Source organism: Oryctolagus cuniculus, chromosome 3 (genome assembly GCF_051225735.1).
Source record: "Oryctolagus cuniculus isolate XC-2025 breed Fujian yellow rabbit chromosome 3, ASM5122573v1, whole genome shotgun sequence".
Classification (NCBI taxonomy): domain Eukaryota; kingdom Metazoa; phylum Chordata; class Mammalia; order Lagomorpha; family Leporidae; genus Oryctolagus; species Oryctolagus cuniculus.
The window spans coordinates 121,891,582-121,916,636 of record NC_142869.1 but is presented as its reverse complement, the minus strand read 5'-3'; the positions used below and the strand labels follow the sequence as shown (position 1 = coordinate 121,916,636).

General features: G+C 45.7%; 1 protein-coding gene and 2 long non-coding RNA genes across 9 annotated transcripts in view; 2 read left to right on the top strand and 1 right to left on the bottom strand.

The window, feature by feature from the left end:
- Window positions 1-25,055, bottom strand: part of LOC138848879 (uncharacterized) — a 126,768-nt gene that overhangs the window by 36,228 nt on the left and 65,485 nt on the right. The window lies entirely within an intron of this gene.
- Window positions 1-25,055, top strand: part of LOC138849019 (uncharacterized) — a 60,578-nt gene that overhangs the window by 31,225 nt on the left and 4,298 nt on the right. For 2 of the 4 annotated variants that reach the window (XR_011387342.2, XR_016230893.1), the window contains one exon: window positions 318-2,596. This is a non-coding gene — a long non-coding RNA (uncharacterized LOC138849019). Of the gene's footprint in view, window positions 1-317; window positions 2,597-25,055 lie in introns of those variants that run through there. The other 2 variants (XR_016230892.1, XR_016230891.1) reach the window with 2 other exon arrangements.
- Window positions 8,697-19,244, top strand: LOC100356443 (uncharacterized). The gene is made up of 3 exons (XM_089328379.1): window positions 8,697-14,081; window positions 14,318-14,533; window positions 14,764-19,244. Exon 1 carries the CDS (start codon window positions 10,629-10,631, stop codon window positions 12,483-12,485), a length of 1,857 nt encoding a protein of 618 aa, XP_089184505.1. The 5' UTR covers window positions 8,697-10,628; the 3' UTR covers window positions 12,486-14,081; window positions 14,318-14,533; window positions 14,764-19,244.

The window sequence follows — 25,055 nt, the reverse complement described above, 5'->3', positions numbered from 1 at the left end:
AGCACCTGCATGGGAGACCCAGAAGAAGCTCCTGGCTCCTGGCTTCGGATCGGCACAGCTCTGGTTGTTGCAGCCAACTGAGGAGCGAACCAATGGATGGAAGACCTCTCTCTCTCTCTCTCTCTCTCTCTCTCTCTCTCTGCCTCTCCTCTCTCTATGTCACTCAGACTTTCAAACAAATAAATAAATCTTTAAAAGAAGATATTGTAGATATGGGGGCTGGCATTGTGGCACAGCAGGTTGAGCCGCCACCTGCAACACCAGCATTCTATATCAGAGCACTGATTGGAGTCCTGGTTGCTCTGCTCCTTTTCTAGCTCCCTGCTAAGCATCCAGGAAGCACAAGATGGCCCAATGGGACTGTGTGGGAGACCAGATGGACTTCCAGATTCTGCTTTGGCCTGGCACAGCACTTGCCGTGGGTATTATTTGTTGGGGGGGTGGTGAACCAGTTGATGGAAATGTTCTCTCTCTCTCTCTCTCTCCAGCTTCTTCACTGCCTTTCAAAATAAATAAACCTAAAAAGAGAGCTCTAGATCATATGCTTTGGTTTGTGATACAGAACACTCTGCTCACTGTTCCTAAGTTACTCAGCTATTATTGTGCATTGCACTTTCAGATACATGTAATTCTGCCTGGGAAGTTTCATAAAAGTCTGGTAGGGATTTATAGCGTAATGGAAGGAGAAAAGACATTTTTGCAATAGTGAATTCTCCCTTACTGGAATATGGTCTCTCTAAGTTCACTGAGGTCCTTTTTTATGACTTGCAGGAAAGCTTCATAGTTTTCCTTCTTCACTCACACATGATGATTTTTTTGTTGTAATGTTAATTCTACAATGGTTTTCTATGTGTACTGAACTTTTTCCACAAGTTTTTCCTTCATATTTTCTGTTATAAATATGACACACTCATGAGAAAACTGTCTATGAGTATTAGTTTTCTTCCAAAAATTTTATGATCAATAATTGTACATATTCGCCTTGCGGCGCCAGCACACCGGGTTCTAGTCCCGGTCAGGGCGCCGGATTCTGTCCCGGTTGCCCCTCTTCCAGGCCAGCTCTCTGCTATGGCCCGGGAGTGCAGTGGACGATGGACCAAGTGCTTGGGCCCTGCACCCCATGGGAGACCAGGTTCAGAAGCACCTGGCTCCTGGCTTTAGATCAGCATGGTGCACCGGCCGCAGCGCGCGGGCCGCGGCGGCCATTGGAGGGTGAACCAGCAGCAAAGGAAGACCTTTCTCTCTGTCTCTCTCTCTCACTGTCCACTCTGCCTATCAAAAAAAATATAATTGTACATATTTAGTGGCTATAGTGCCGCATTTCAATACACGCATACAATGTATATTGATCAAATTAAGGCAATCAAAATTTCTCCTTCATTGACATTACCACATGATGGGAGATTTAGAGTGACTTCCTTCCATTAGTTCATTAAATACATATACCAGATTAGTGTGAACTAGAGTCACCCACCATGCTGTGTAACACTAGCAAGTTACTGCTTCTATGTCACTCTGGTCCGGTACCATTAGCCAAACTCCCTCTCTTCCCCTCTGCCCTCCAAACATCTAGTGAATCAGTTTTAATGCTGGACACTTTGGTAAGTTCAGATAGGAAAGATTGATTTCTTCCATCCAGGAGATTCTGATTCAATAAACATCACTCGAGTAAACCAGCTTCATCCTAGAAATTTTCAGGTTAAAACAAAATCAAATGTTTATGATGAACTGCTACATTTTTCTCTCCAGTAAGATGAAGTATTTTATTTATTTATTCTGACTTACTCATGTTGAATGTCTTAATGTTTCTGGACTTATCTATGGAAATTTGGGACAGGCAGTTCAGTTTTCTTGGCCTTAGAGTCTTCTTGAATAACATTTCATAGGGTTAACTACATAACATCAACATATTTTTTTATCATGAAATGTTAATAATTTTATACTTCTTCAGATCACTGAGGCCACATATTTTTCAAGTGAAACCCAGATGAAATATGGAGAAATAAATTAAGATTACCATCTTGAACTTTTTATCCTGTGAGTCCTTAAATATGATAATATTTTGTTAATAATCTATTAAATCACAATTGTAATGTAGATTCATCTATGCTAAAATTTGGGATAAGTGGGCTAGGTTTAAATCAAACTCTATCTTGTGCCTCAGTTTCTTATCTACAAAATATGGGTAATACATAATTTCTCTATCAAAGGGATTTGTGGTATAATTCAATAATTTAATATGTTGATATTGATACACAGGGGTCTTCAAAATGTTTGTGGAAAATGTTTTATACGAGTACTATGTATGGACTTTAAACCTTCTGTACCAAATAAACCCACCTTTTAATTTCATTTTCTATAACTTTTTATATTACATGTACATACTTCTCAAAGGAGGTGAGCACATGTGAGTTCAATATACAGAACTTTTTATTTTCTTACATTAAATATACTTAAATACTTGTGATGTTAAGTTAAAATGGTTTAACATGAAACTATGCTCTTTCCAAAAATATTTGTTAGAAAAAGATTCTCCACAACAATGATTTATATTTATTTGATGATGAGAGCTGAACATTAAATTTATTGTTACTGAGCATCTTGGTTTCATTGAAGTATAAAAAATACAATATAGTTATATATGTAATTAGATCAGGAAATTACATGAATCAAATAAAAACCCTATCTTTTGGACCAGAAAAAAAGCAAGGGACACATAGGCAGCCTAGATCAGTTGCTGTCTAAAGAGAGGAGCCCTTTATGGTAGAACAGCAACTTAATATAGGTCCCTGAAGGAATCCCCAAGGAAGATCTTGCAAGAACAAAAAGGGGCCTGCAAACCTATCACCAGTGCTGTAAACTGAGAGCCTGGACTGGAATCTGAATAACCACCAAACACAGCAAAAACTCGCTTATCATGAGAATTCCTCCATATGTCTCAGATTTTCCTGAAAAAAATAAGAATTTGTGTAGTGCTGCACATCCTCCTAGTATTTGGAACTAGGGAATCTGTTAGCATTGAGTTCAATGTTAAAACATAGCCCAAGAGCATGTCAGCCTCAAGCCCAGAGAAGATCAAAGACATGGCTGCTGAGGCACAGGGTATTGTTGGTGAGGTTATGAAGTGAGCTCATTCTTACTGAAGCAGAGGCCAGAGCCACCTTAACATGAATCTTGATGAAATCTGAATGATCAACTTCTTCCCTTAGCTGCCAGATATCAGAAAGAGGTCATGTTGTCTGGGAAAAACCAAACAGCATTACACTTGAAAGGCCTCTCTTGTATACACAAAGCCCAATGTAAAATGAAACATTTCAAAAGGCAAGGAACAGAAAGATTGATCCTTTGATCTAGAAAATAAATCAACGAGTAGAAAGTAGCTACTATATAGGTTTTTATGAAATTCCAGTGGGGAAAAAAGAAAAAACAATAGATTTTTTAAAAATGTAGTTTCTTTTCCCTTATTCCTCCTGTTAACTGCAACTAAAGACCCTGAAAATTATACATAAATGAAATTATAGGACTGGAAAACATGGTGAAATTAAGAAGCGACATGGTGATAAGCTCCTTTGGTCTTCTCTTTATTAAACATGCCATTTTGGATATGAACCAGATTTGAATTTCTAAAGATGATGATAACTGGGAAACATTAACAAGTATAGTATAGGTATAGGCAAAGTCCCCAACAAAAGTTTATCTTTTTGCAAAAGAGGAAGAAAAGAGATGGCCTAGGAAGGCACAATGCTCTCAGATAATAGCTAGTCTTCTTCAGCTAAACACTCCAGAAACACCTTGGTTCCACTGTGACCTAATAACAGTTGTCACTTGGAAATCGCAGACTTCCATACTGGCTATGGTACAACATAGCCCCTGTGCCAGGCCAGGGTTGTGTTAGAGGAAGGCAAGTAAGGAGAACAGTTTCATCTCTGCCAGACCACAATGAGCCATCCTCCTCTGTGTCTAGGAGATTATGCTGCACCCTGGATCTCAGTCCCCACCCAGGGGTAAACCTCTCCCCGTCTCTGCTGGGATGGGAAGCCTAGCAAAACATCATGACTTTCACCATCCCCTACCATAGGAAGTTCATGCTTCACCCACCCACCCCTCCCATGTGTAGTCTGTGTGGGAGCAGCAATAAATCACTCTACCCTCTCCCAGCCAGGGAAGTATCAGTACAAACGGAAGCCAAAGGGAGAACCTGAACTTCCACCATGTCATGGCTGTAATGGTGTGCCACCTTCCTGCTTCACCTGTGAGAGTGATGTTAGATCAGTTAAAACAGGATATTAAACATTTAAGTTAAACATTTAAGTATGATTCAGCGATTCATGTTAGAACCCTAACATGTCCAGGTTTCAATTTTTGAAAATTCACCAACATCTAAGAAGCAGGAAGACTTTTAACAAAAGGAAAAAAAATGCAAATTGATAGATGTCGAAGGACACGGATATTAGAATTATCTGAAAAATATACTTTATTTATTTATTATGCTTTATTTATGCTTTTTATTTTATTTATTATGCTTTAACAAATAATCGTGAACATACTTGAAACAAAGGTAAAAATTGAATATCTCAGTAATATGTTTATATATGTCTAGTTGCATATGTATTATATGTATATATACATATATATGCATATACATGATATATATACATACATAACAAATAATCATGAACATACTTGAAACAAAGGTAGAAATTGAATATCTCAGTAATATATCTACATATATAACTGAGATATTCAAATTATATATAACTATTCAATTATATGTATATCTATTATATATGTATATAATATGTAAATGTAACACACACATATACTACATTATAATATATAATATTATATTAATAAATTATATATAATGTAATATATAATATATATGCATATATTACTGAGATATTCAATTACATCTATATAATTGTTCAATTATATGTATATATGTGTATATAGAATATATAGAATAGAATATATAGAATATATATTTTATATATTACCTAAAGAAGAACTAGCTTTCTCTATTGAATTCCTCCCAAAACCAGGTCCTCTTTCTACTGACAAGTGTCACTGTATTAAAATCTCTTTAGGTGGGTGTATTTCTAGAATTATTTTTAGTTAACCTAGATTATTTTGTGCCAATTATCTTAATTACTCTCCTTTTTATAGTCATAATGTCTACTAAGGAGAAAAAGAGACTTTTTTTCCTCTTCAGTTATATGTGAACTATTCTTACGTATTTGCTTTTCTGTGTAGTTTTAGAACTAGTTTTTCAAGATGTAAGCAAAGTCTATAGATCTGAGAAGAACTGGTAACTTCAAAATCTGTGCTCATTAAATAAAACATTTCTTTGGAAAAAAACTTTTAGTCTTGGGGCCGGTAAAAGCAGCAGAAGATGGCCCAAGTTCTTGGGCCACTCTACCCATGTGGGAGACCTGGAAGAAGCTGATGGCTCTGGCTTTGCATCAGCTCTGCTCTGGCCATTGTAGTCACTTGGAAAGTGAACCACCGGATGGAATAGCTCTTTCTGTGTCTTTCTCCCTCCCTCTCTCTCTGTAACTCTGCCTCTTAAATAAATAATTTTTTAAAAAATATTTAATCTTGTTTTCTAAGAGCATAGCATATCTAGCTCTCCAGTATTTTCTGTAAAATTTATTTGAAACAAAACAATGCATTTTAGATATTTACTTTTGTAAAGATTTATTTATTTGCAAGGCATAGTGGGGGGGGAGAGATCTTCCATTTGCTGGTTCAGTCACCCAATGGCCGCAACAACCAGGGCTGTGACAGGCTGATGCCAAGAGCCAGGAACTCCATCCAGGCCTCCCATCTAGGTGGCAGTGACCCATGTACTTGGGCCACCTTCTGCTGCTTTCCCAAGTGCATTACCAGGGAGTCTGATTGGAAATTGGAGCAGCTGGCACTCAGACTGGTGCTCATATGGATGCCAGGGTCACAGGTGGTGTCTTAACCCACTGTGCCATGATGTTGGTCTCCATCTCTCCAGTTATTAATGTCTTCAAGAAAGTCTTATAATTTCCCACACCAAGAAGTTGCATATCTTTGCTACTGTATATTCATTCAAAATCTACATATAGGCATATGATATTCAAGCTACAAAAATCAAGGGCAATGAGAAAATCTTTAGAGTTCTCCCTCTCCCTAGAGTCTGATCTTTTTGAGGAACAAAGATAAGAATTAAAGAGAAGTTGTCATCAGAATCCACGTAAGCAAAAAACCCTGCCAACCTTTAAATATATACCCAATGAAATGCATAAAAAACAAAGGGAAATAGAAGTATTTCGCAAACAAATAATAATCAAGTGAACTCATCAGCAGCATTTCTGCATTCTAAGAAATGTCAAAAGCAGCTCATTAAAGTGCATAAAAACGATACATGTCAGAAAGTCACCAATGTGTAAAGAAAAGATCATTGCAAAATGAAGGAATAGAAGTAAAATAGCATTGTTTATCCTCTATTTGCATAGCTTATGCAACATTTTGGAGAAAATATGTGCTGGACAGCCACAGATTTTAAGATACGTTTATCCTAACAAATCATAATTAGACTACTAAAGAGCTTTCCATAAATACTCATTCTCCAACCAGCAATATCATTCCTTACTGTGTTTACAAGGGATTTGACCTGGTCACCTTCCATTTTTTTTTTCCTAGAAAACAATAGTATGCAATCATCTATTGCTAAATTTTTCCTTCCTAGGAATCAATGACAAAACCAATATATTAAGAATTCACAAATATTTGTAAATTAACAATGCATTTTAGATATTGCAGAGGTCAAGGAAAATTCAAGATAAAAGTGAGAAAATAAATTGAACTGATAAGGAATGAAAATATGATAGACCAAAATTTGTAAAGTGCAGTTAAACTGTATCAGTTGGGAAATTCATAGCTTCAAATTTCTAAATCGGAAAGAAGAAAGGTTTAAAATGATTGAGGGAAGCTTACATTGTAATGACATGAATTTATAATATCAAACTCCCACAAATAAAACACTTTAATACAGCACCTTCCCAGGTAAATTCTATTAAATCTTTCCTTTAAAAATATTTTTGTTTGAATTTTATTTGAAAGGCAGACACAAAAGGAGATCTTCTACCCCCCAATCACTTCCTGAAAGCTTCAAGAGCCAGGTGTGGACCAAGTCAAACTCAGGGGCCTGGATCTCAATCCGGTTCTCCCTGGTGGGTTGCAGGGACCCGGCCATTGGAGCAATCACCTGCTACCTTCAAGGATGCAATTAACAGAAAGGTAGACCAGGGAGCAGAGCTGGGACACAAACCCAGTCATTCTTTTTTTTTTTTTTTTTTTTTTTTAATTTTCATTTTTGACAGGCAGAGTGGACAGTGAGAGAGAGAGAGAGAGACAGAGAGAAAGGTCTTCCTTTGCCGTTGGTTCACCCTCCAATGGCTGCCGCGGCCGGCGCACCGCGCTGATCCGAAGGCAGGAGCCAGGTACTTATCCTGGTCTCCTATGGGGTGCAGGGCCCAAGCACTTGGGCCATCCTCCACTGCACTTCCCTGGCCACAGCAGAGAGCTGGCCTGGAAGAGGGGCAACCGGGACAGAATCCGGCGCCCTGACCGGGACTAGAACCTGGTGTGCCGGCGCCGCAAGGCGGAGGATTAGCCTAGTGAGCCGCGGCGCTGGCCCACAAACCCAGTCATTCTGATATGGGATGGCGTCATTACATCTGGCATCTTAACTGCTGAACCAGACACCCCCTCTCTATCAAGTCTTTAAGAAGTAATTAATACCAATCTTACACAAAATCTTTCTGAAAAAGAAGACTGAAAACATACTACATCGTTTTAAGAGAGTAAAACATCCTATACAAAAATCTGGAAAGGGCATTACAAGAAGTGCAAAATACTAGTGAGTGTCCCTTTTGAACAAAAATATAAAAATTCCTTAACAAAATCTTAGGAAATAATTTAGTGAAATAGTAAAAGAAAAATGCATCCTATCCAAGTGGAATTGATCCTAGGAACGCACATTTGCTTTACATTGAAAAATCAGTTAATATGCGGCCGCGCGCCTCTGCCACCCCCAGGGACCCGGCGAGGAGGAGCAGGGCGCCAGCCAGCCCTGTGCCCGCCGGGAGGAGCCGCCGCCTTCGCTGCCCGACGGCTTTGAGCAGTTCTGCTTGCTGCTTCGCGGTGGCCAGCACACTCGGGGCTCTGCCTTTTGCGGGAAGAGGATGGAGCTGGGGCCGCCAGGGCCGGAAGATGCTGGCGGAACCCGGCCAGGTCGAAGCCCTGGGCGGCCTCTCGGTCCCCTGCCCAGGCTGCTGCCATCCCCAGCTCAGACACATGCGATTGCCTGTTCCCACCAGCCCCCTACTTCACGTTTGTGCTTTGTTTTGGGGGGCGTTTTAAGTAACTATTTAAAAGAAAGCAAGGGGTGCCTCAGTCTAGAATCAGAGCCGCGGCCAAGTGCGGGGCTTTGGCAGAATCCCGAAGGCCTGAGCGGATGCCAGGGCCTGGTAGGGGTGCCACTTAGCTGCTGCGGCCCTGGCCCTGCCCTGAGGTTGGGGTTGGGGGCTGAGGCCACACCCACCTCAGGGTTGATCTCCTTGCCTTATGTCCCCGTCAAGAGTTCCAGCAAGAAAAAAAAAAAAAAAAACAAAAAAAAAACAAAAAAAAAACAAAAAAAAAACAAAAAAAAAAACACCTCGAAATGGAGTGAAAATGCCCTTAAAATATGACAGCACTGAAAGATGAAATGGTGTATATCAAGAGCAAAGAATGCATAGATAGCTCTAAATCACAGATGATCTTCATTTAAGCAAATAAAGCAAAAATAATGTCATAGTATTAAAAATATTCCCAAGATTTTTAAAAAGTAACCTGTTGACTACAAACTTTATTTCATCACTAAATAATGCAAAAATAATTTCAAGTATGACATATTCTTAAGTTTTGAGTTTTGATGATAAAGAATATGTCATAAACATGTATACATAAAATGTGAATGTTATTTTATGCTTACTATTTATTCTATTATGTACTTAGTGTAAGACTAATTTTATAAGTATAAAATAAACTGAAAGTACATCATTGGGGCATGCACGGTGGTGTAGCAGATAAAGCTGCTGCCTGCAGTGCCATCCCATATGAGTGCCAGTTGGAGTCCTAGCTGCTTCACTTCTGATCCAGCTCTCTGCTATGGCCTGGGAAGGCAGTGGAGGATGGCCCAAGTCCTTCAGCCCTGCACCCGCATGGGAGACCCAGAAGAAGCTACTGGCTTTAGCTCGGCATAGCTCTGGCCATTGTGGCCATTTGGAGAGTGAACCAGCAGATGGAACACCTCTGTCTCTCTCTGCCTCTACCTCTCTGTATAAATAAATAAATTTCAAATAAAAAAATAAATCCTTAAAACAAAGTAGATCATTGTAAAAATTAAAATAAAGAATAAGAAAGGATGGAGGAGGGATGGTGTTAGCATGAGTAGGGTGGGAAGGATCACTCTGTGCCTAAATACGTATATATGACAAATATGAAATTTTTCACTTTAAAAATTAAGTAAATTTTAAAATAAAATATTAAAAATGTGACTGTTTTCAGGGTAAATTGATATACTCCTGCTTTATTATTCAGGCTCCTATTAATGTGTAAAGAAAATAAAAAGACATTTATGGTTAGACAAAGTCAGAACAGATTATAAAAAATGCTCTACCTGACTCAGGGTGTACTACCTGAAAATATGAGATCTGAAATAGAGAAGTTGTGTTGATAAGAGAGCATACACCCTAATTTGATATATTTTGTATCATTGTCTCTGTGATGGCTACTCCACACATTTAAAATCACTCAATAGATGTTTCTGAGCACCAATATGTAGGGACCACAATAGCATACTACAATGCTAGTACTGACAGAGATAGTGAACAGGGTCAAGTGGAAGGTTCTTGAGAAAAGCCCCGAGGATTAGTTGTAGCTGTGATTGGTCCTTGGCCTGCACTGACTTCACAAGGACCAACTGCCATCAAGTACAAATTCATGCTTTGCCACTGGACCATTTCTTGCTCTGACTTCATAAGCAGCTCTATGGTTACGGAATTCCACACTCCTATATAAGTGGCTGCCCAGCCCAGGTTTTTGTCCATTTTGCCAGGGAGCTAGTGCAGTGACCTGAGTGATTTGGACCCGCTTTTGCGATTGGTGGTGGTGGTGGTGCGATTTTGCTTATTTGTTTGTCTTTTGTTCTGTTTATCCTTTTCCCCATGCTGTGTTAGTTTGTTTTTTTTCCCACCCATTTGTTGTTTTGCCCATTTTGTCTTTGTTTGTAGTTTTATGTCATTTTTGGCTTCCCCCACCTTTAGTTAAGCAGTGTTGGTAGATTTCATAGTGTTAGAATAGTTATTTAGAGTTCGTTTTTTGAAAATTTTTCTGGTTGTTGTGTTCTGTTTTGTTTAGAGAGTATTTATTCTTGCCGTTGCATTTCATTAGAGTAGTTAGTGTAGATAGTTTGATATAGTCATTTTCATAGAGAGTCCCCTTGTTGTCCCTTTTTCCTTTTTAGATATCATAGTAAGGATAAGTCATTAGTTAGTATTTGTGTACATATAAGTTAGAGAGTGTAGAGAGCGAGTGTAGTGAGTGCCATCACAATGGAAAGCCGTGACAGCAAGGAGGCTGCAGACAGACCTCGGCCTGAGCTCCAGCTGCTGTCCGTCCTGGGCTACGGCAGCTTCAGCGTTGTGTTTCTGGCCCGCCAGGAGTCCAGACAGCAGAATGTAGCTGTCAAACTGTTCCGGCAAGATGTCTGCGACCCCTTTAACATCAAGCAGACGCAGAAGGAAGCTGGCATCATGCAGCTGCTCAACCACGAGAACATCCTGCAGCTGCTAGAGGTCTGTCATGTCCAGGGTCACCGGTGCCTCGTCTTAGAGCTGGCGGACAGAGGCACCCTCTATGATCTTGTCATGGGCCGGGGCGGCCTGCCAGAGCCCAAGGCCATGGCCCTATTCAAGCAAATCCTCGCGGCCGTGAGCCACTGTCACGCCCAGCGTGTAGCCCACAGGGACCTCAAGTTAGACAACTTGCTGCTGAACTCCGACCACAGAATAAAACTGTCGGACTTCGGGTTCAGCTGCCACCTGGCCGAGGGCGAGTTGGTGCACGACTCCTGCGGCATGCCTCTATATACTGCCCCCGAGGTTTTTCAACCTGGGGGCTATGACCCCTTTCCAGCAGATGTCTGGAGTCTTGGTGTCATCCTGTTCACTATGATGGCGGGGGCGGTTCCCTTCAGCGGGGAGGATGAGGCGGAACTTACACAAAATATCAGGAGGGGCTACTATGAACTGCCCTGCCCAGCCAGCCCCGCCCTGGAGGAGCTCCTGAGCTCCCTCCTGAGCTTGGACCCACGGGAGAGGCCTTCGGCAGAAGAAGCAAAACACCATCCCTGGTTCAACACCATTGGGGAAGAACTTGAGCATGAGGCGTTGACCCAGGTGTGGTCCCTGGGGGTTGCCAAGGACCCAGAGGACCAGAATTACCCAAGCTCTGGAGCCTCAACAACATCTAGCTCTGGGCAGCCCAGGTTCCTGTCCCTGGAAACACATTCACAGAGCCTGGAGCAGATGAGGCCCTACAGGCAGAGTGCCCCTGTGGGCGTGCCTACGCAGCACAACTTCCTGGTTCTACAGGGTGCACCTCTACATGCCAACTTCAGGGAGGTGTGGAGTGCACCTGCCCTCCTCAACTGTGAGCCCATGTCACCCCAGGGCTGCCGGGAGCCCAAGCCCAAGTCGGAAGAACATCCTGAGGAGAGGAGCCCTGGTGCCAGCCCGGCCCCCGGGTCCACCCCTGTGGCTGCCTCCTCCACACCCTCCTCAAGGAGCAGTGGGGACCCAGTGGAGCCAGAGGACCTAGGACCTGAGCCTGAGCCTGAACTTGAGCCAGAGCATGAGGAGGCTGAGACCTCAGCAGCAGCCTCTGTCCGGAAAGGGTTTGGCAGGATTCTCAGAATCCTGCTGTGTGCCTGCTGCCTGCCAGACCAAGCCAAACCCCCTGGCCCCCGCCGCCAAAAAGTGGTCCCCCAGGAGCCTACCCTGGGGGGAAGTATAACTTCTGAGGTGCATGACATGGAGCCTGAGCCCAGGCCTGAACAGGAGCCGAAGCGTGAATCCCCCACCACTGACACTCTGGTTGCATCTCTCCACCTTGCACTGCTGAAAGACAAGAGGAGCCCTGGTGCCAGTGCAGCCCCTGAGCCCATCCCTGTGGCCACCTCCTCCACCCCCTGCCCCAGAGGCAGAGGGGACCCAGTGGTGCAAGAGGTCCCAGCACCTGAGCCTGAACCAGAGCCTGAGGAGGTTGAGGCCTCAGCAGCAACCTCTGTCCGGAGCAAGGGCCGGCAAGGGGTTGGCAGGAGGCTTCTCCAACGCCTATGGTGTGCCTGCTGCAAGCCGACCCCAGCCAAACGCCCCGGTCTCCGCAGCCGAAAAGTGATGCCCCAGTAGAACTGTCATGGCACTTCCAGTAAAAAGAGGAACTACCTCAGGGGCTTGAAATGGATCCTGAACCTCAGCCTTAGCAGGAGCCGGATCCTGATTCCACCACCGCTGCCACTCTGCTTGCATCTCTCCTCCTTGCACTGCTGCAAGACAAGAGGAACCCTGGGTGCAAACCCAGCCCCCGAGCCCGTCCCTGTGGCTGCCTCCTCCACCTCCTGCCCCAGGGGCAGTGGGGCCCAGATGGTACCAGAGGTCCCAGCACCTGAGCCTGAGCCCTAGCAAGAGCCAGATCCTGATTCCGCCACCACTGCCACTCTGCTTGCATCTCTCCTCCTTGCACTGCTGCAAGACAAGAGGAACCCCAGGATGCAAACCCAGCCCCCGAGCCCGTCCCTGTGGCCGCCTCCTTGACGCCCTGCCCCAGGAGTAGAGGGGACCCGGTGGTGCCAGACTTTCCAAGCCTGATTCTGAGCCTGAGCCCGATTCTGCTACCGCTGACCCTCTGCTTGCGTGTCTCCACCTTGCACTGCTGCAAGACTACAGGAGCCCTGGTGCCAGCCCAGCTCCTGAGCCCATCCCTGTGCCTGCCTCCTCCACCCCCTGTACCAGGAGTAGTGGGGACCTGGTGGGGCCAGAGGTCCCAGCACCTGAACCTGAGCCTGAGACTGAGCCTGAACCTGAGCCTGATTCCACCACTGCTGACCCTCCGCTTGCGTCTCTCCACCTTGCACTGCTGCACAACTACAGGAGCCCTGGTCCAGTGCAGCCCCCGAACCTATCCCTGTGGCCACCTCCTCTACTCCCTGCCCCAGGACCCGGTGGTGCCAGAGGTCCCAGCACCTGAGCCTGAGCCCGAGCCAGAGCCTGAGGAGGCTGAGGGCTCAGCAGCTGCCTCTGTCCTTTCTGGCTCTGGAAAGGGTTTGACGGGAGGATTGGCAGAATTCTCAGATCCCTACTGTGTGCCTGCTGCCTGCCGGACACAGGCAAAAGCCCCAGCCTCCACCGCTGAAAAGTGGTGCCCCAGGAGCCTACATTTGGGCACATCCCAAAAAGATGTGTAACAACTGAGATGCTTGAAAAGGAACCTGAGCCTGAGCCCGAGCAGGAGCCAGAGCCTAACATTTTCACTGGTGCCCCTCAGCTTGTGTCTCTCCTCCTGGCACTACTACAGTAGGAGAGGGGCCCTGGTGCAGGCCACTCCCGAGCCCGTCCCTGTAGCCACCTCCTCCACCGCCTTCCCTGGAGCAGTGGGAACCTGGTGGTGCCAGAGGTCCCAGCACCTGAGCCTGAGCCTGAGTCAAGCCAAGGCCTCAGTTGCCTCTGTCCAGATCAAGGGCTGGAAAGGATTTGGTACGAGGATTGGCAGGAGGCTACACAGATGCCTACTGTGTGCCTGCTGCCTGCAGGACAAAACCAAATGCCACAGCCCCCGAAGGTGAAAATTGGTGTCCCAGTAGCCTATGTTGGAGACTTCTAGAAAAGAGGTCTACCCTCTGAGATGCCTGAACTGGAGCCTGAGCCTAAGCTCGAGCAAGAGCCGGAGCCTGATTCCACCACTGCTGAACTCTGCTTGCATCTCTGCTCCTGGGATGGCAGTAAGAGGTAAGGAGCCCTGGTCCAGCCCAGCCCCCGAGCCCATCCCTGGGGCCACCTCATCCAACCCCTGCCCCAGGAGCAATGGGGACCTGGTGGGGCCAGATGTCCCAGAGGCTGAGCCTGAGCCTGAGGAGGCTGAGGCCTCAGCAGCTGCCTCTGTCCAGAGCAGGGGCTGGAAAGGGTTTGGCAGGAGGATTGGCAGGAGCAATCACAGATGCCTACTGTGTGCCTGCTGCCTGCAGGTCCCAGCCAAACACCCAGGCTCCTGCAGCCGACAAGTGGTGCCCCAGGATCCTATGTCGGGACACATCCAGAAAAGAGTTCTACCATCAGAGATGCCGGAACTGGAGCCTCAGCCTGAGCCTGAGCCTGAGCCAAAGCCCTAGCAGGAGTCGGATCCTGATTCCACCACTGCTGACCCTCAACTTCTGTCTCTTCTCCTTGCACTGCTGCAAGAGGTTAGGAGCCCTGATGTCAGCCCATTTCTGTAGCCCATCCCCGTGGCCGCCTACTCACCCCTTGCCCCAGGAGCAGTGGGGACCTGGTGGTGCCAGAGATCCCTGCAACTAAGCCTGAGGAGGCTGAGGCCTCAGCAGGAGCCTCTGTAAAGAGCGGGGGCTGGAAAGGGTTTGGCAGGAGGACTGGCAGGAGCATTCACAGATGCCTACTGTGTGTCTACTGCTTGCAGGTCCCAGCCAAACACCCAGGCTCCTGCAGCTGACAAGTGGTGCCCCAGTAGCCTACTTTGGGGCATGTCCAGAAAAGAGCTCTACCACCTGAGCTGCCTGATCTTGAGCCTGAGCCTGAGCCCAAGTAGGAGCCTGAGCCTGATTCCACTAGCGCTGACCCTCTGCTAGCATCTCTCTTCATTGCACTGCTACAAGAGAAGAAGAATCCTGGGTGCAAACCCAGCCCCTGAGCCTGTCCCTGTGGCCACCTCTTCCACCCCCTACCCCAGGAGCAGTGGGGACCCAGTGGTGCCAGAGCTTCCAGCACCTGAGCCTGAGCCCAAGACAAATAGGAGCCTGAGCCTGATTCCACCACCGATGACCCTCTGCTTGCATCTCTCCTCCTTGCACTGCTGAAATTGAAGAGGATCCCTGGGTGCAAACCCAGCCACTGAGCCCATCCCTGTGGCCACCTCCTCCAACTCCTGCCCCAGAAGCAATGGGGACCAGGTAGTACCAGAGGTCACAGCAGCTGAGCCTGAGCCTGAGCCCAAATAGGAGCCTGAGCCTGATTCTGCCACCGCTGACCCTCTGCTTGCGTCTCCTCCTTGCACTGCTGCAAGACAAAAGGAGCCCTGGTGCCAGCCCAGCTCCTGAGCCCGTCCCTGTGGCTGCCTCCTCCAGCCCTTGTACCAGGAGCAGTGGGGACCCGGTGGTGCAGAGGTCCCAGCACCTGAGCCTGAAACTAGCCTGAGCCTGAGCCTGAGCCAGAGGAGGCTGAGGTTTCAGCAGCTGCCTCTGTCCAGAGCAAGGGCTGGAAAGGGTTTGGCAGGCGGATTGGCAACAGGATTCTCAGATGCCTATGGTGTGCTTTCTGCAAACTGACCCCAGCCAAACTCTCCAGCCCCCGCAGCCAAGAAGTGATACTCCAGAAGCCTATGTCACAGCACGTCCAGTAAAGAGGGCAACTATCTGAGATGCCTGAAATGGAACCTGAGCCTGAGCCTGAGAAGGAGCCAGAGCCAGAGCCTGAATCCGCCTCCACTTCCCCTCTGCTTGCATCTCTCCACCTTGAACTACTGCAAGTGAAGAGGAACCCATTGCGAGCCCAGTCCCCGAGCCCATCCCTGTGGCCAACTCCCCCACCTCCTGCCCTAGGAGCAGTGGGGACCCGGTGGTGCCAGTGGTCCCAGCACCTGAACCTGAGCCAGAGCAGGAACCTGAGCCTGATTCTGACTCCACTGACCCTCCGCTTGCGTCTCTCCTCCTTGCACTGCTGCAAGACAAAAGGAGCCCTGGTGCCAGCCCAGCTTGAGCCTGTCCCTGTGGCTGCCTCCTCCACCCACTGCCCCAGGAGCAGTGGGGACCCGGTGGTGCAGAGGTCCCAGAGGCTGAGCCTGAGTCTGAGGAGGCTGAGGCCTCAGCAGCTGCCTCTGTCCAGAGCAAGGGCCAGTAAGGGTTTGGCAGGAGGATTCTCAGATGCCTGCTGTGTGCCTGCTGCCTGCAGGTCCCAGCCAAATGCCCCAGTCCCCGCAGCCAAAAAGTGGTCCCCCAGGAGCCTATGTCAGGGCACATCCAGAAAAGAGCTCTACCACCTGAGATCCCTAACTGGAGCCTGAGTCTTATGGGAAGCAGGAGCTGAAACCTCATTCTACCACTGCTGCCCCTCTGATTGCATCTCTCCTCCTTGCACTGCTGCGAAAGGTGAGGACACCTGGTGCCAGGCCAGCCCCCGAGCCCTTCCTTGTGGCTGCCTCCTCCATGCCCTGCCCCAGGAGCAGTGGGGACAAGGTGGGACCAGGGTCCCAGCACCTGAGCCTGAGCCTGAGGCTGAGGCCTCAGCAGTTGCCTCTGTCCAGAACAAGGGCCAGTAAGGGTTTGGCAGGAGGATTGGCAGGCAGCCTCTCAGATGCCTACTGTGTGCCTGCCACCTGCAGGTCCAGCCAAATGCCCTGGCACCCGCAGCCGAAAAGTGATCCTCCAGGAGCCTACGTCGGGGCACATCCAGAAAGGAGCTCTACCACCTGAGATCCCTTATGGAGCCTGAGCCTGAGCCCAAGCAGGAGCCGGAGCCCGATTCCACCACTGCTGACACTCTGCTTGTGTCTCTCCTCCTTGCACTACTACAGTAGGAGAGGGGCCCTGGTGCAGGCCACTCCCGAGCCCATCCCTGTAGCCACATCCTCCACCCCCTTCCCTGGAGCAGTGGGGACCCGGTGGGGCCAGAGTCCCTAGCACCTGAGCCCAAGCCTGGGCCTGAGGAGGCTGAGGCCCCAGCTGCCTCTGTGCAGAACAAGGGCCTGAACGGGTTTGGCTGGAGGTTTGGCAGGAGGCTTCTCAGATGCTTACTGTGTGCCTGCTGCCTGCAGGTCCCAGCCAAAAGCCATAGCCCCAAAGCTGAAAATTGGTGCCCCAGTAGCCTATGTCAGAGACTTCTAGAAAAGAGGTCTACCATCTGAGATGCCTGAACTGGAGCCTGAGTCTAAGCCCGAGCAGGAGCCAGAGCCTGATTCCACCACTGCTGAACTCTGCTTGCATCTCTGCTCCTGGGATGGCAGCAAGCGGTAAGGAGCCCTGGTCCAGCCCAGCCCCCGAGCCCATCCCTGGGGCCACCTCATCCAACCCCTGCCCCAGGAGCAATGGGGACCCGGTGGGACCAGAGGTCCCAGCACCTGAGCCTGAGCCTGAGCCTGAGCCTGAGCAGGCCAAGGCCTCAGCAGCTGCCTCTGTCCAGAGCAAAGCTGGAAAGGGTTTGGCAGGATTGGCAGCAGGATTCTAAGATTCCTACTGTGTGCCTGCTCCAACCTGGCCCCAGCCAAACTCTCCAGACTCTGCAGCTGAAAAGTGGTGCCCCAGGACCCTACATCGGGGCACGTCTACAAAAGAGCTCTACCATCTGAGATGCCGGAACTGCAGCCTGAGCCTGAGCCTGATCCAGAGCAGGAGCCTGAGCCTGATTCCGCCACTACTGACCCTCTGCTTGTGTCTCTCCTCCTTGCCCTGCTGCAAGACAAAAAGAGCCCTGGTGCCAGCCCAGCCCCCAAGCCCATACCTGTGGCCTCCTCCTGCACCCCCTGCCCCAGGAGCAGTGGGGACCCAGTGGTGCAGAGGCCCCAGCACCTGAGCCAAAGGAGGATGAGGCCTCAGCAGCTGCCTCTATCCAGAGCAAGGGCCGGAAAGGGTTTGGTAGGAGGCTTCTCAGATTCCTACTGTGTGCCTGCTGCCTATAGGCCCCAGCCAAACTCCCGGCCCCTGCTGCCAAAAAGTGGTCTCCCAGTAGCCTACATCTTGGCACATCCAGAAAAGAGGTCTACCACCTGAGATGCCTGAACTGGAGCCTGAGCCCGAGCAGGAGCAGAGCCTGATTCTACCGCTGCTGCCACTCTGCTTGCATCTCCCCTCCTTGGACAGGTGCAAGAGGAGAGGAGCCCAGGTTCCAACCCAGCCCCACAGGCGGTCTCTGTGCCTGTGTCCTCCACCCCTTGCCCCAGGAGCAGTGGGGCCTGGTCATCCCAGAGGTCCCAGCACCTGAGCCTGAGCCTGAGCCTGAGCCTGAGCCTGAGCAGCTGCCTCTGTCCAGAGCAAGGGCTGGAAAGGGCTTGGCAGGAAGCTTCTCAGATGCCTACTGTGTGCCTGCTGCCTGCAGGTTCCAGCCAAATGCCCCAGCCCCTGCATCTGAAAAGTTGTCCCCCAGGACCCTACACTGGGGCATGTCCATCTGAGATGCCTGAGTGTTTCCATTTTCTAGAGACTTTCTGCATCTTCTCATAAATAAAAACCATAACTGTATGTAAAAAAATAAATAAAATGTACTATTCTCATCATGTTCCCCCCTCCAAAATAAATGGTGATGACAAAAATTAATTCTGTTCATTTGGGTGTAAATACTCAGTTTGGACTGCACTGGGAGAAATGCAGGAGTAAGAGAATATTATGTTTAATTCTTTATTATTGGGGGCATAGACATAAAATTGATCCTGAACAGAATTATTTTGCAAATAAATCACATGTGTTATTCTTCTATTGTATAAAATATAAATAATCTGAAACAAATGTGAAATCAAATAATACTCTTATAATGCCATAACAAAAATGTTATATTGTATAAACACCAGTACATTAAAAAATTCATACCAACATATAAAAAGAATTAAATCTCCATTAAGAAGCAATAACGGGCCGGTGCCATGGCTCACTAGGCTAATCCTCCGCCTTGTGGCGCCGGAACACTGGGTTCTAGTCCCAGTCGGGGCGCCGGATTCTGTCTCGGTTGCCTCTCTTCCAGGCCAGCTCTCTGCTATGGCCCGGGAGTGCAGTGGAGGATGGCCCAAGTGCTTGGGCCCTGCACCCCACGGGAGACCAGGAGAAGCACCTGGCTCCTGGCTTTGGATCAGTGCGGTGTGCCGGCCGTTGCACGCTGGTTGCGGCAGCCATTGGAGGGTGAACCAACGGCAAAAAGGAAGACCTTTCTCTCTGTCTCTCTCTCTCTCACTGTCCACTCTGCCTGTCAAAAAAAAAAAAAAAAAAAAGAAAAGAAATAACTATCTGACTTGCACAGAAACAATAAACTTCAGAAATGTACTGCTTAAATAGAAGTATCTAAACCACAAATGTAAAAAAAATGAGATATGAACACAGTGTTAAAGATAGACAAATGTTTAAATATGGTGAATTTATAAGAATAGATGTAGGCCGGCGCCGTGGCTCAACAGGCTAATCCTCCACCTTGCAGCGCCGGCACACCGGGTTCTAGTCCCGGTCGGGGCGCCGGATTCTGTTCTGCTTGCCCCTCTTCCAGGCCAGCTCTCTGCTATGGCCCAGGAGTTCAGTGGAGGATGGCCCAAGTACTTGGGCCCTGCACCCCATGGGAGACCAGGAGAAGCACCTGGCTCCTGCCTTCAGATCAGCGCGGTGTGTTGGCCGCAGCGGCCATTGGAGGGTGAACCAATGGCAAAGGAAGACCTTTCTCTCTGTCTCTCTCTCACTGTCCACTCTGCCTGTCAAAAAAAAAAAAAAAAAAGAGAATAGATGTAGATAAATATCCCCTAATATCTGTACCAGTTAAGATTGTAGCTGATTTTTATTTTGTGATGTATAATTTTCAATTTTTCCTTAAAACACATACTTTGATTAGGAGAAAAGTAGACAAGATTTCATTTTTGAAAACAAAGATTTCTGCATTGTTTGCTTTTTTTATACTATTTCTCTTCTTCCTCACCTAATTAACCAGTTAGGTTACTAAAGATGAATAGATGTGGGAATTCATGATTATGAACAGGGAGTGTTTTTAGCTATCATGACCTGATTTTATTGTGTCTCTGGCAATATCGGATATCAGATTAACTGGAACTTGTTTTTCATCATCTGAAAGAATGTTTATTCTTACCTGATTGTCTCCAGAGCTGTTGAGATGCACTGTTCTACTTTCCGATTAGCTATCAGCTTTGAAGTGTTTGTTTCATAAAACTCCATCACAAGTTTTAACACGACAGAGAAAAATGATTCCATCTTGAATCTAAACTTGAATTTTACAATTGGTATTTGAATCATATTTTCAGGACTACTGTGGCTAGGTTTGAGCTCCCTCACATACTCTGGTTCCTGTGGCCATGCAGTCTTGTTCTCCATTGGGCAGCGAAGGACTCTGTTGGCCAGAAGCATTTATTTAAAAAGATATATTTATTCATTTAAAAGTCAGAGTTACAGAGAGGTAGAGGCAGATAGAAAGGTCTTCCACCTGCTGATTCACTCCCCAAATGGCCACAACAACTGGAGCTGAGTCAATCTGAAGCCAGGAGCCAGAAGCTTCTTCTGGGTCTCTCACATGTATTCAGGGACCCAAGCACTTGCGACATCTGCTGCTGCTCTCCCAGGCCATTAGCAGGGAGCTGCATTGGAAGTGGAGTAGCCTGGACTTAAAGCAGTGCCCTTATGGGATACCAGCGCTGCAAGCAGTGGCTTTACCTGCTACAACACAGTGCCAGCCCCTAGAAGCATACTTGACCACTTATTCTCTCACATACTCATAGCTAACAACTTAAACATCCCTTATACCTTGTTATTTTCCTAAAATCCAACTTATGAATACCACTACTAGAGATTTATTTTGGCTTCTTTTCCTGTATCTGCGTCAGTGTTTCCTGGTCTCTCTTAATTTATTCCCAAAATCTTTCCATTCTTCATCCCGTTTTCATGCTGAGAGATTAATTTCAGCCCCAGTTTTGTTCCTGTAGACCTGCATATCCTAATGTATGCAAAGCAAAAGGGCTTTTAATGAACAAGACTGTCATGAATTAGATAGCATCTTATTAAACACTGTATACTCTCCCCAAAGGACGTTTAGGTGAATTACTAATCCATGCCTACAAACTGAAATTTTGGAAGTTTCTCTAGCAATCCTGATGCACACAAAAGTGAAGAAAGACTGAATTTAGCCTGCAGCCAGAGAGATAAAAGATGTATGAGTTCATTAATTTGTGATCAGGCCATGGTAAGAATAGAGGTGGAAACAGAGATAGGGCAGTAGGGAGATACCTGCTGTGATCTGATGGCTAATTTTCGATGTCAACTTGACAGGTTAAAGGATATTTGTAAATTTGGAGGAGCATTATTTTGTATGTATATGTGAGGGTGTTTCCAAAAAATATGAAGCTGTGAAATCTAAGTGGACTGAGTGGATCAGACCTGTCCTCAATGTGGACAGGCAACATCTCATTGGCTCAGGGCCCAGAGAACAAATGTGACTGGAAAATTAGTATTCCCATACCCAATAGAACAGAGACATTTTTTTTTGCTTCCTTAGACATCACCATTCCAGGCTTGCCAGCCTGTGGACTCCAGGAATTACACCACATACCCCTTGAAACCATGCTTCTCACATCCCAAGCTCTCCAGGCTGCAAACAATCTGTGATGGGACATCATAGCTGCCATGGTTTGCAAGCCAGTTCCCCAATAAAGCCCCTTTTATGCACCTGTACATAATCTACTAGTTCTGTCTCTCTGGAGAACCATAATAAACCCAAACATTGAAAATTACAATCCTGGTGTGGGTGTGTGGCACTGTGGTTAAGTTAGCTTGGTATCAAAGTACCTGGTTCAAGTCCCACTTATTCCATTTCCAATACATCTCCCTATTAATGCACACCCTGAAGGCTTCAGTACTTGGGTTCCTCTCACCGAAATAAAAGACCCAGAGTGAGTTCTGGACTTCTCACTTTGACCTGGCCAAGCCCTGGCTATTGCGGGCATTTAGGAAGTAAAAAAGCAGATAAAGGATCTCTCTTCATCTGCCTGTCTCTTTGCCTTTCAAATAAAATTAGTTTTTTTGTTTAAATAAAAACAACTGAAATTAGAGTTCTGATTATGCTGCTCCACACATGTCTAATTCCCAGATTTGATATTCAAAATGTCCCTTAACCCAGTTTATTATAACCCCATACTATTCCTCCAGTCACACAGCTTGTTCATTGCTGGGTGCCTGCACACCTTGGCTAGATTTGAATCTGCCTCCCCCACAAACTTTCTCTGTGCTTTACATGCACAGTTCATCTCCTTCCCATGTGACACTCGCCTCCGCAAAACACAACCGATCTTCATGTGCTGGTCTGATAACAGAGAATTGGTCTAAACAGGGGCACTACCCTTTGATCCAATTAACTTTCTTTTTTCTCCTTCCTAAACTAATTCTTGCACCAAAACGTTAATTTGGGCCAGATTGCTCAGAATCTTGAAGGCATAATAATATTTTATCTTTGGCACTATGGTCAGAGTTGAGGATTTTGAGGCTGTCCTTGGGTTAAGGGGCAAGAACTACTAGCATGGAAACAAAACTGAAGCCTTTGAGTGAGTTAGATGAGAGATTATAATAGTAGCAGCTCTGTCTGGGGTTTAGAAAGTAAAGTTTCAATTCAGGAGATAAAGGTGAGTTGCTTATGAAGGAAAATACATGAGGCTCTTGTTCATATAGAAGTTTGAGGTAGAGGTACCAAAGGGAGTTCTCAGACTTCTACCTCAGTGTTGGATGACAGTGGAATGATTTGAGGAAATGAGACATCCTGGAAAACAACAAAGTTATTAGGATAGGATATGTGTTTTTCTGCAATAGTCACCCAACAGGTCCTTCTTGTCTACCCTCTCCTACTTACTGGAGAAACAGCAGTCCCCACTGCTTTTACTGATGATTTCCTAGACACAAAGTTTTGATGTGTTACAGAAGAACCATAGATTCTCCTTGTCCTCATGAGAAGCCTAAGTATGTGTTTCTAACTCCAAGTTCCATAGAAGAGAAAATGGAAACACAGAATGAAATGGCTTGTTCAAAGTCACATAGCTAACAAATGGTAGAACTCAAGCTTTACAGATCCAAAGTCTAAACTTTGGCATCTAAGCCTCTTTAAAATCTACCCCTACTCTCAAATTGGAAACTGATGAACATTCATCATTGATGAAACTAACTCAGTCTAACTCTAATATTAACTGATTACTTTCCTGTAATGTCTCTTTTCTGATTATTGCTTCTTGTCACCAGTGTCCTAAATAAGATGTCCCTATCCATATTGTTGATTTTTTTAGATTTCCTCATACTGAACTTCTTCAATTAAAAAAAAGCATGAATTAGCACATTTTTCTTTCTTTAAGGGCACATCAATTGATTCATCCTAAATTCTGCAAAATAGGATATATTCTTCTCTCTAAATCCTGATGACATCTTTAGATATGCTCAAACACTAGCATTAAACTAATTGATATCTGATATTATTGAGCTACTATAAACTCAAGTGGCCATAACACTGTCAGACAAAGGATCAGTTTCTCTAATTTAATCTAATCTAACCTGATCTAATCTGTAATCTAAACAGGTCCCTTTTCTTGTCTCTTCAGATTTAAAGTAATGTGCTTCCTATGTTCAATCAGGTTAGGAAGAAAATAAAGTAGCTAGCATGCTGAGGTTGTTGGATAGTTTTCTGCATAGCAACTACGTACCTTTCTTAGTTGTGTTCCTAGATGCACCCATTAATATTTTCTATTTGTTTGATTCAGTTATTGATAACAATAAACTGACATCTCCCAGAAGAGCTATTCCATGTTTTTTATGTTTTTTACTTGACACGTCTAAAGCTATGGCTTTCCAAGTCCATTTTAATATACTTGTAAATTGAAATGTTGCTTCAATCTTTTCAAGTATTAATTTATCTACACTTAATGTAGGAATTGACACTATGTGGTTGTAATCTACTATCCTACTCTTTTCTATTTGTCCAACCTCTGCCTTGGTCTTTGGTTTCCGGTTTTGTTGTTGTTGTTGTTGTTTGATTTTTTTTTCTATTTTTCCATTGTTACTGTTAGTGCTAGCTTTAATAATTGCCTATCACAGTATAATTCTCACACAGTATTTTACATAAAACATAAAAACCTCCATACTCTTATCCTCTTTAAGGCTCACATTTTGTGATAAAATCATCAGACTATCTTTACATATCAATTGTATAATTATTAATAATTATCATTATATTTATATATTTATGTATGTATATAATTATATATGTTTATAACATATTACACATAAAGTATAATATGTAATTATATATTTATTATATATAATTAGATATATTATATATAAAGTTATATATGTATATTAATTATACAATGTGTTCATCTGCTCAGGTTGCCATGACTACCATAGATTGAGTAGCTAGAACAACAGAAATTGGTTCTCCCAGTTCTGGAGGGTATATGAGTGTCATCATGGCTGCATTTTGGTGAGGGCTGTCTTCCCAGCTCACAGAAGGCTACCTTCTTGCTTCCCCTCACATTTGGGCCAGATTGCTCTGGGGGAAAGGGAGGAGGGAGGTGGGAGGAGGGAGCAGGCTCTCTGAGGCTTCTTCCTGTTATAAGGATCCTAATTCCAACATGAAGACCCTGCCCTCAGGATCTCATCTAACCCAAATTACATCACAAAGATCCCATCTTTGCATACCATCATATTGGGGGTACAGAGTCAACACACAAATTGAGACATGAAGGTAGAAGAAGGAACACAATTCAGCCTACAGCAACAATGCAATCCAGCTCTGTTTCCATTCAATTAGTCAATGGCTATTTGAATAACTTAAGAGGAGTAAAAGTGAGTCTCTGCTGTTTGCTAGTATATTTATATTATCTCTTTTTATTTTTACCTGCAAATTTGAATTTCCACCTGCTATGATTTCCCTACAACTTAATCAACCTCATTTAACATTTCATGCTGTGCAGTTCTCACAGGAAATTCTTTCAGCTTAAGCTTATTATTCAATTTATTTTATATATAATCT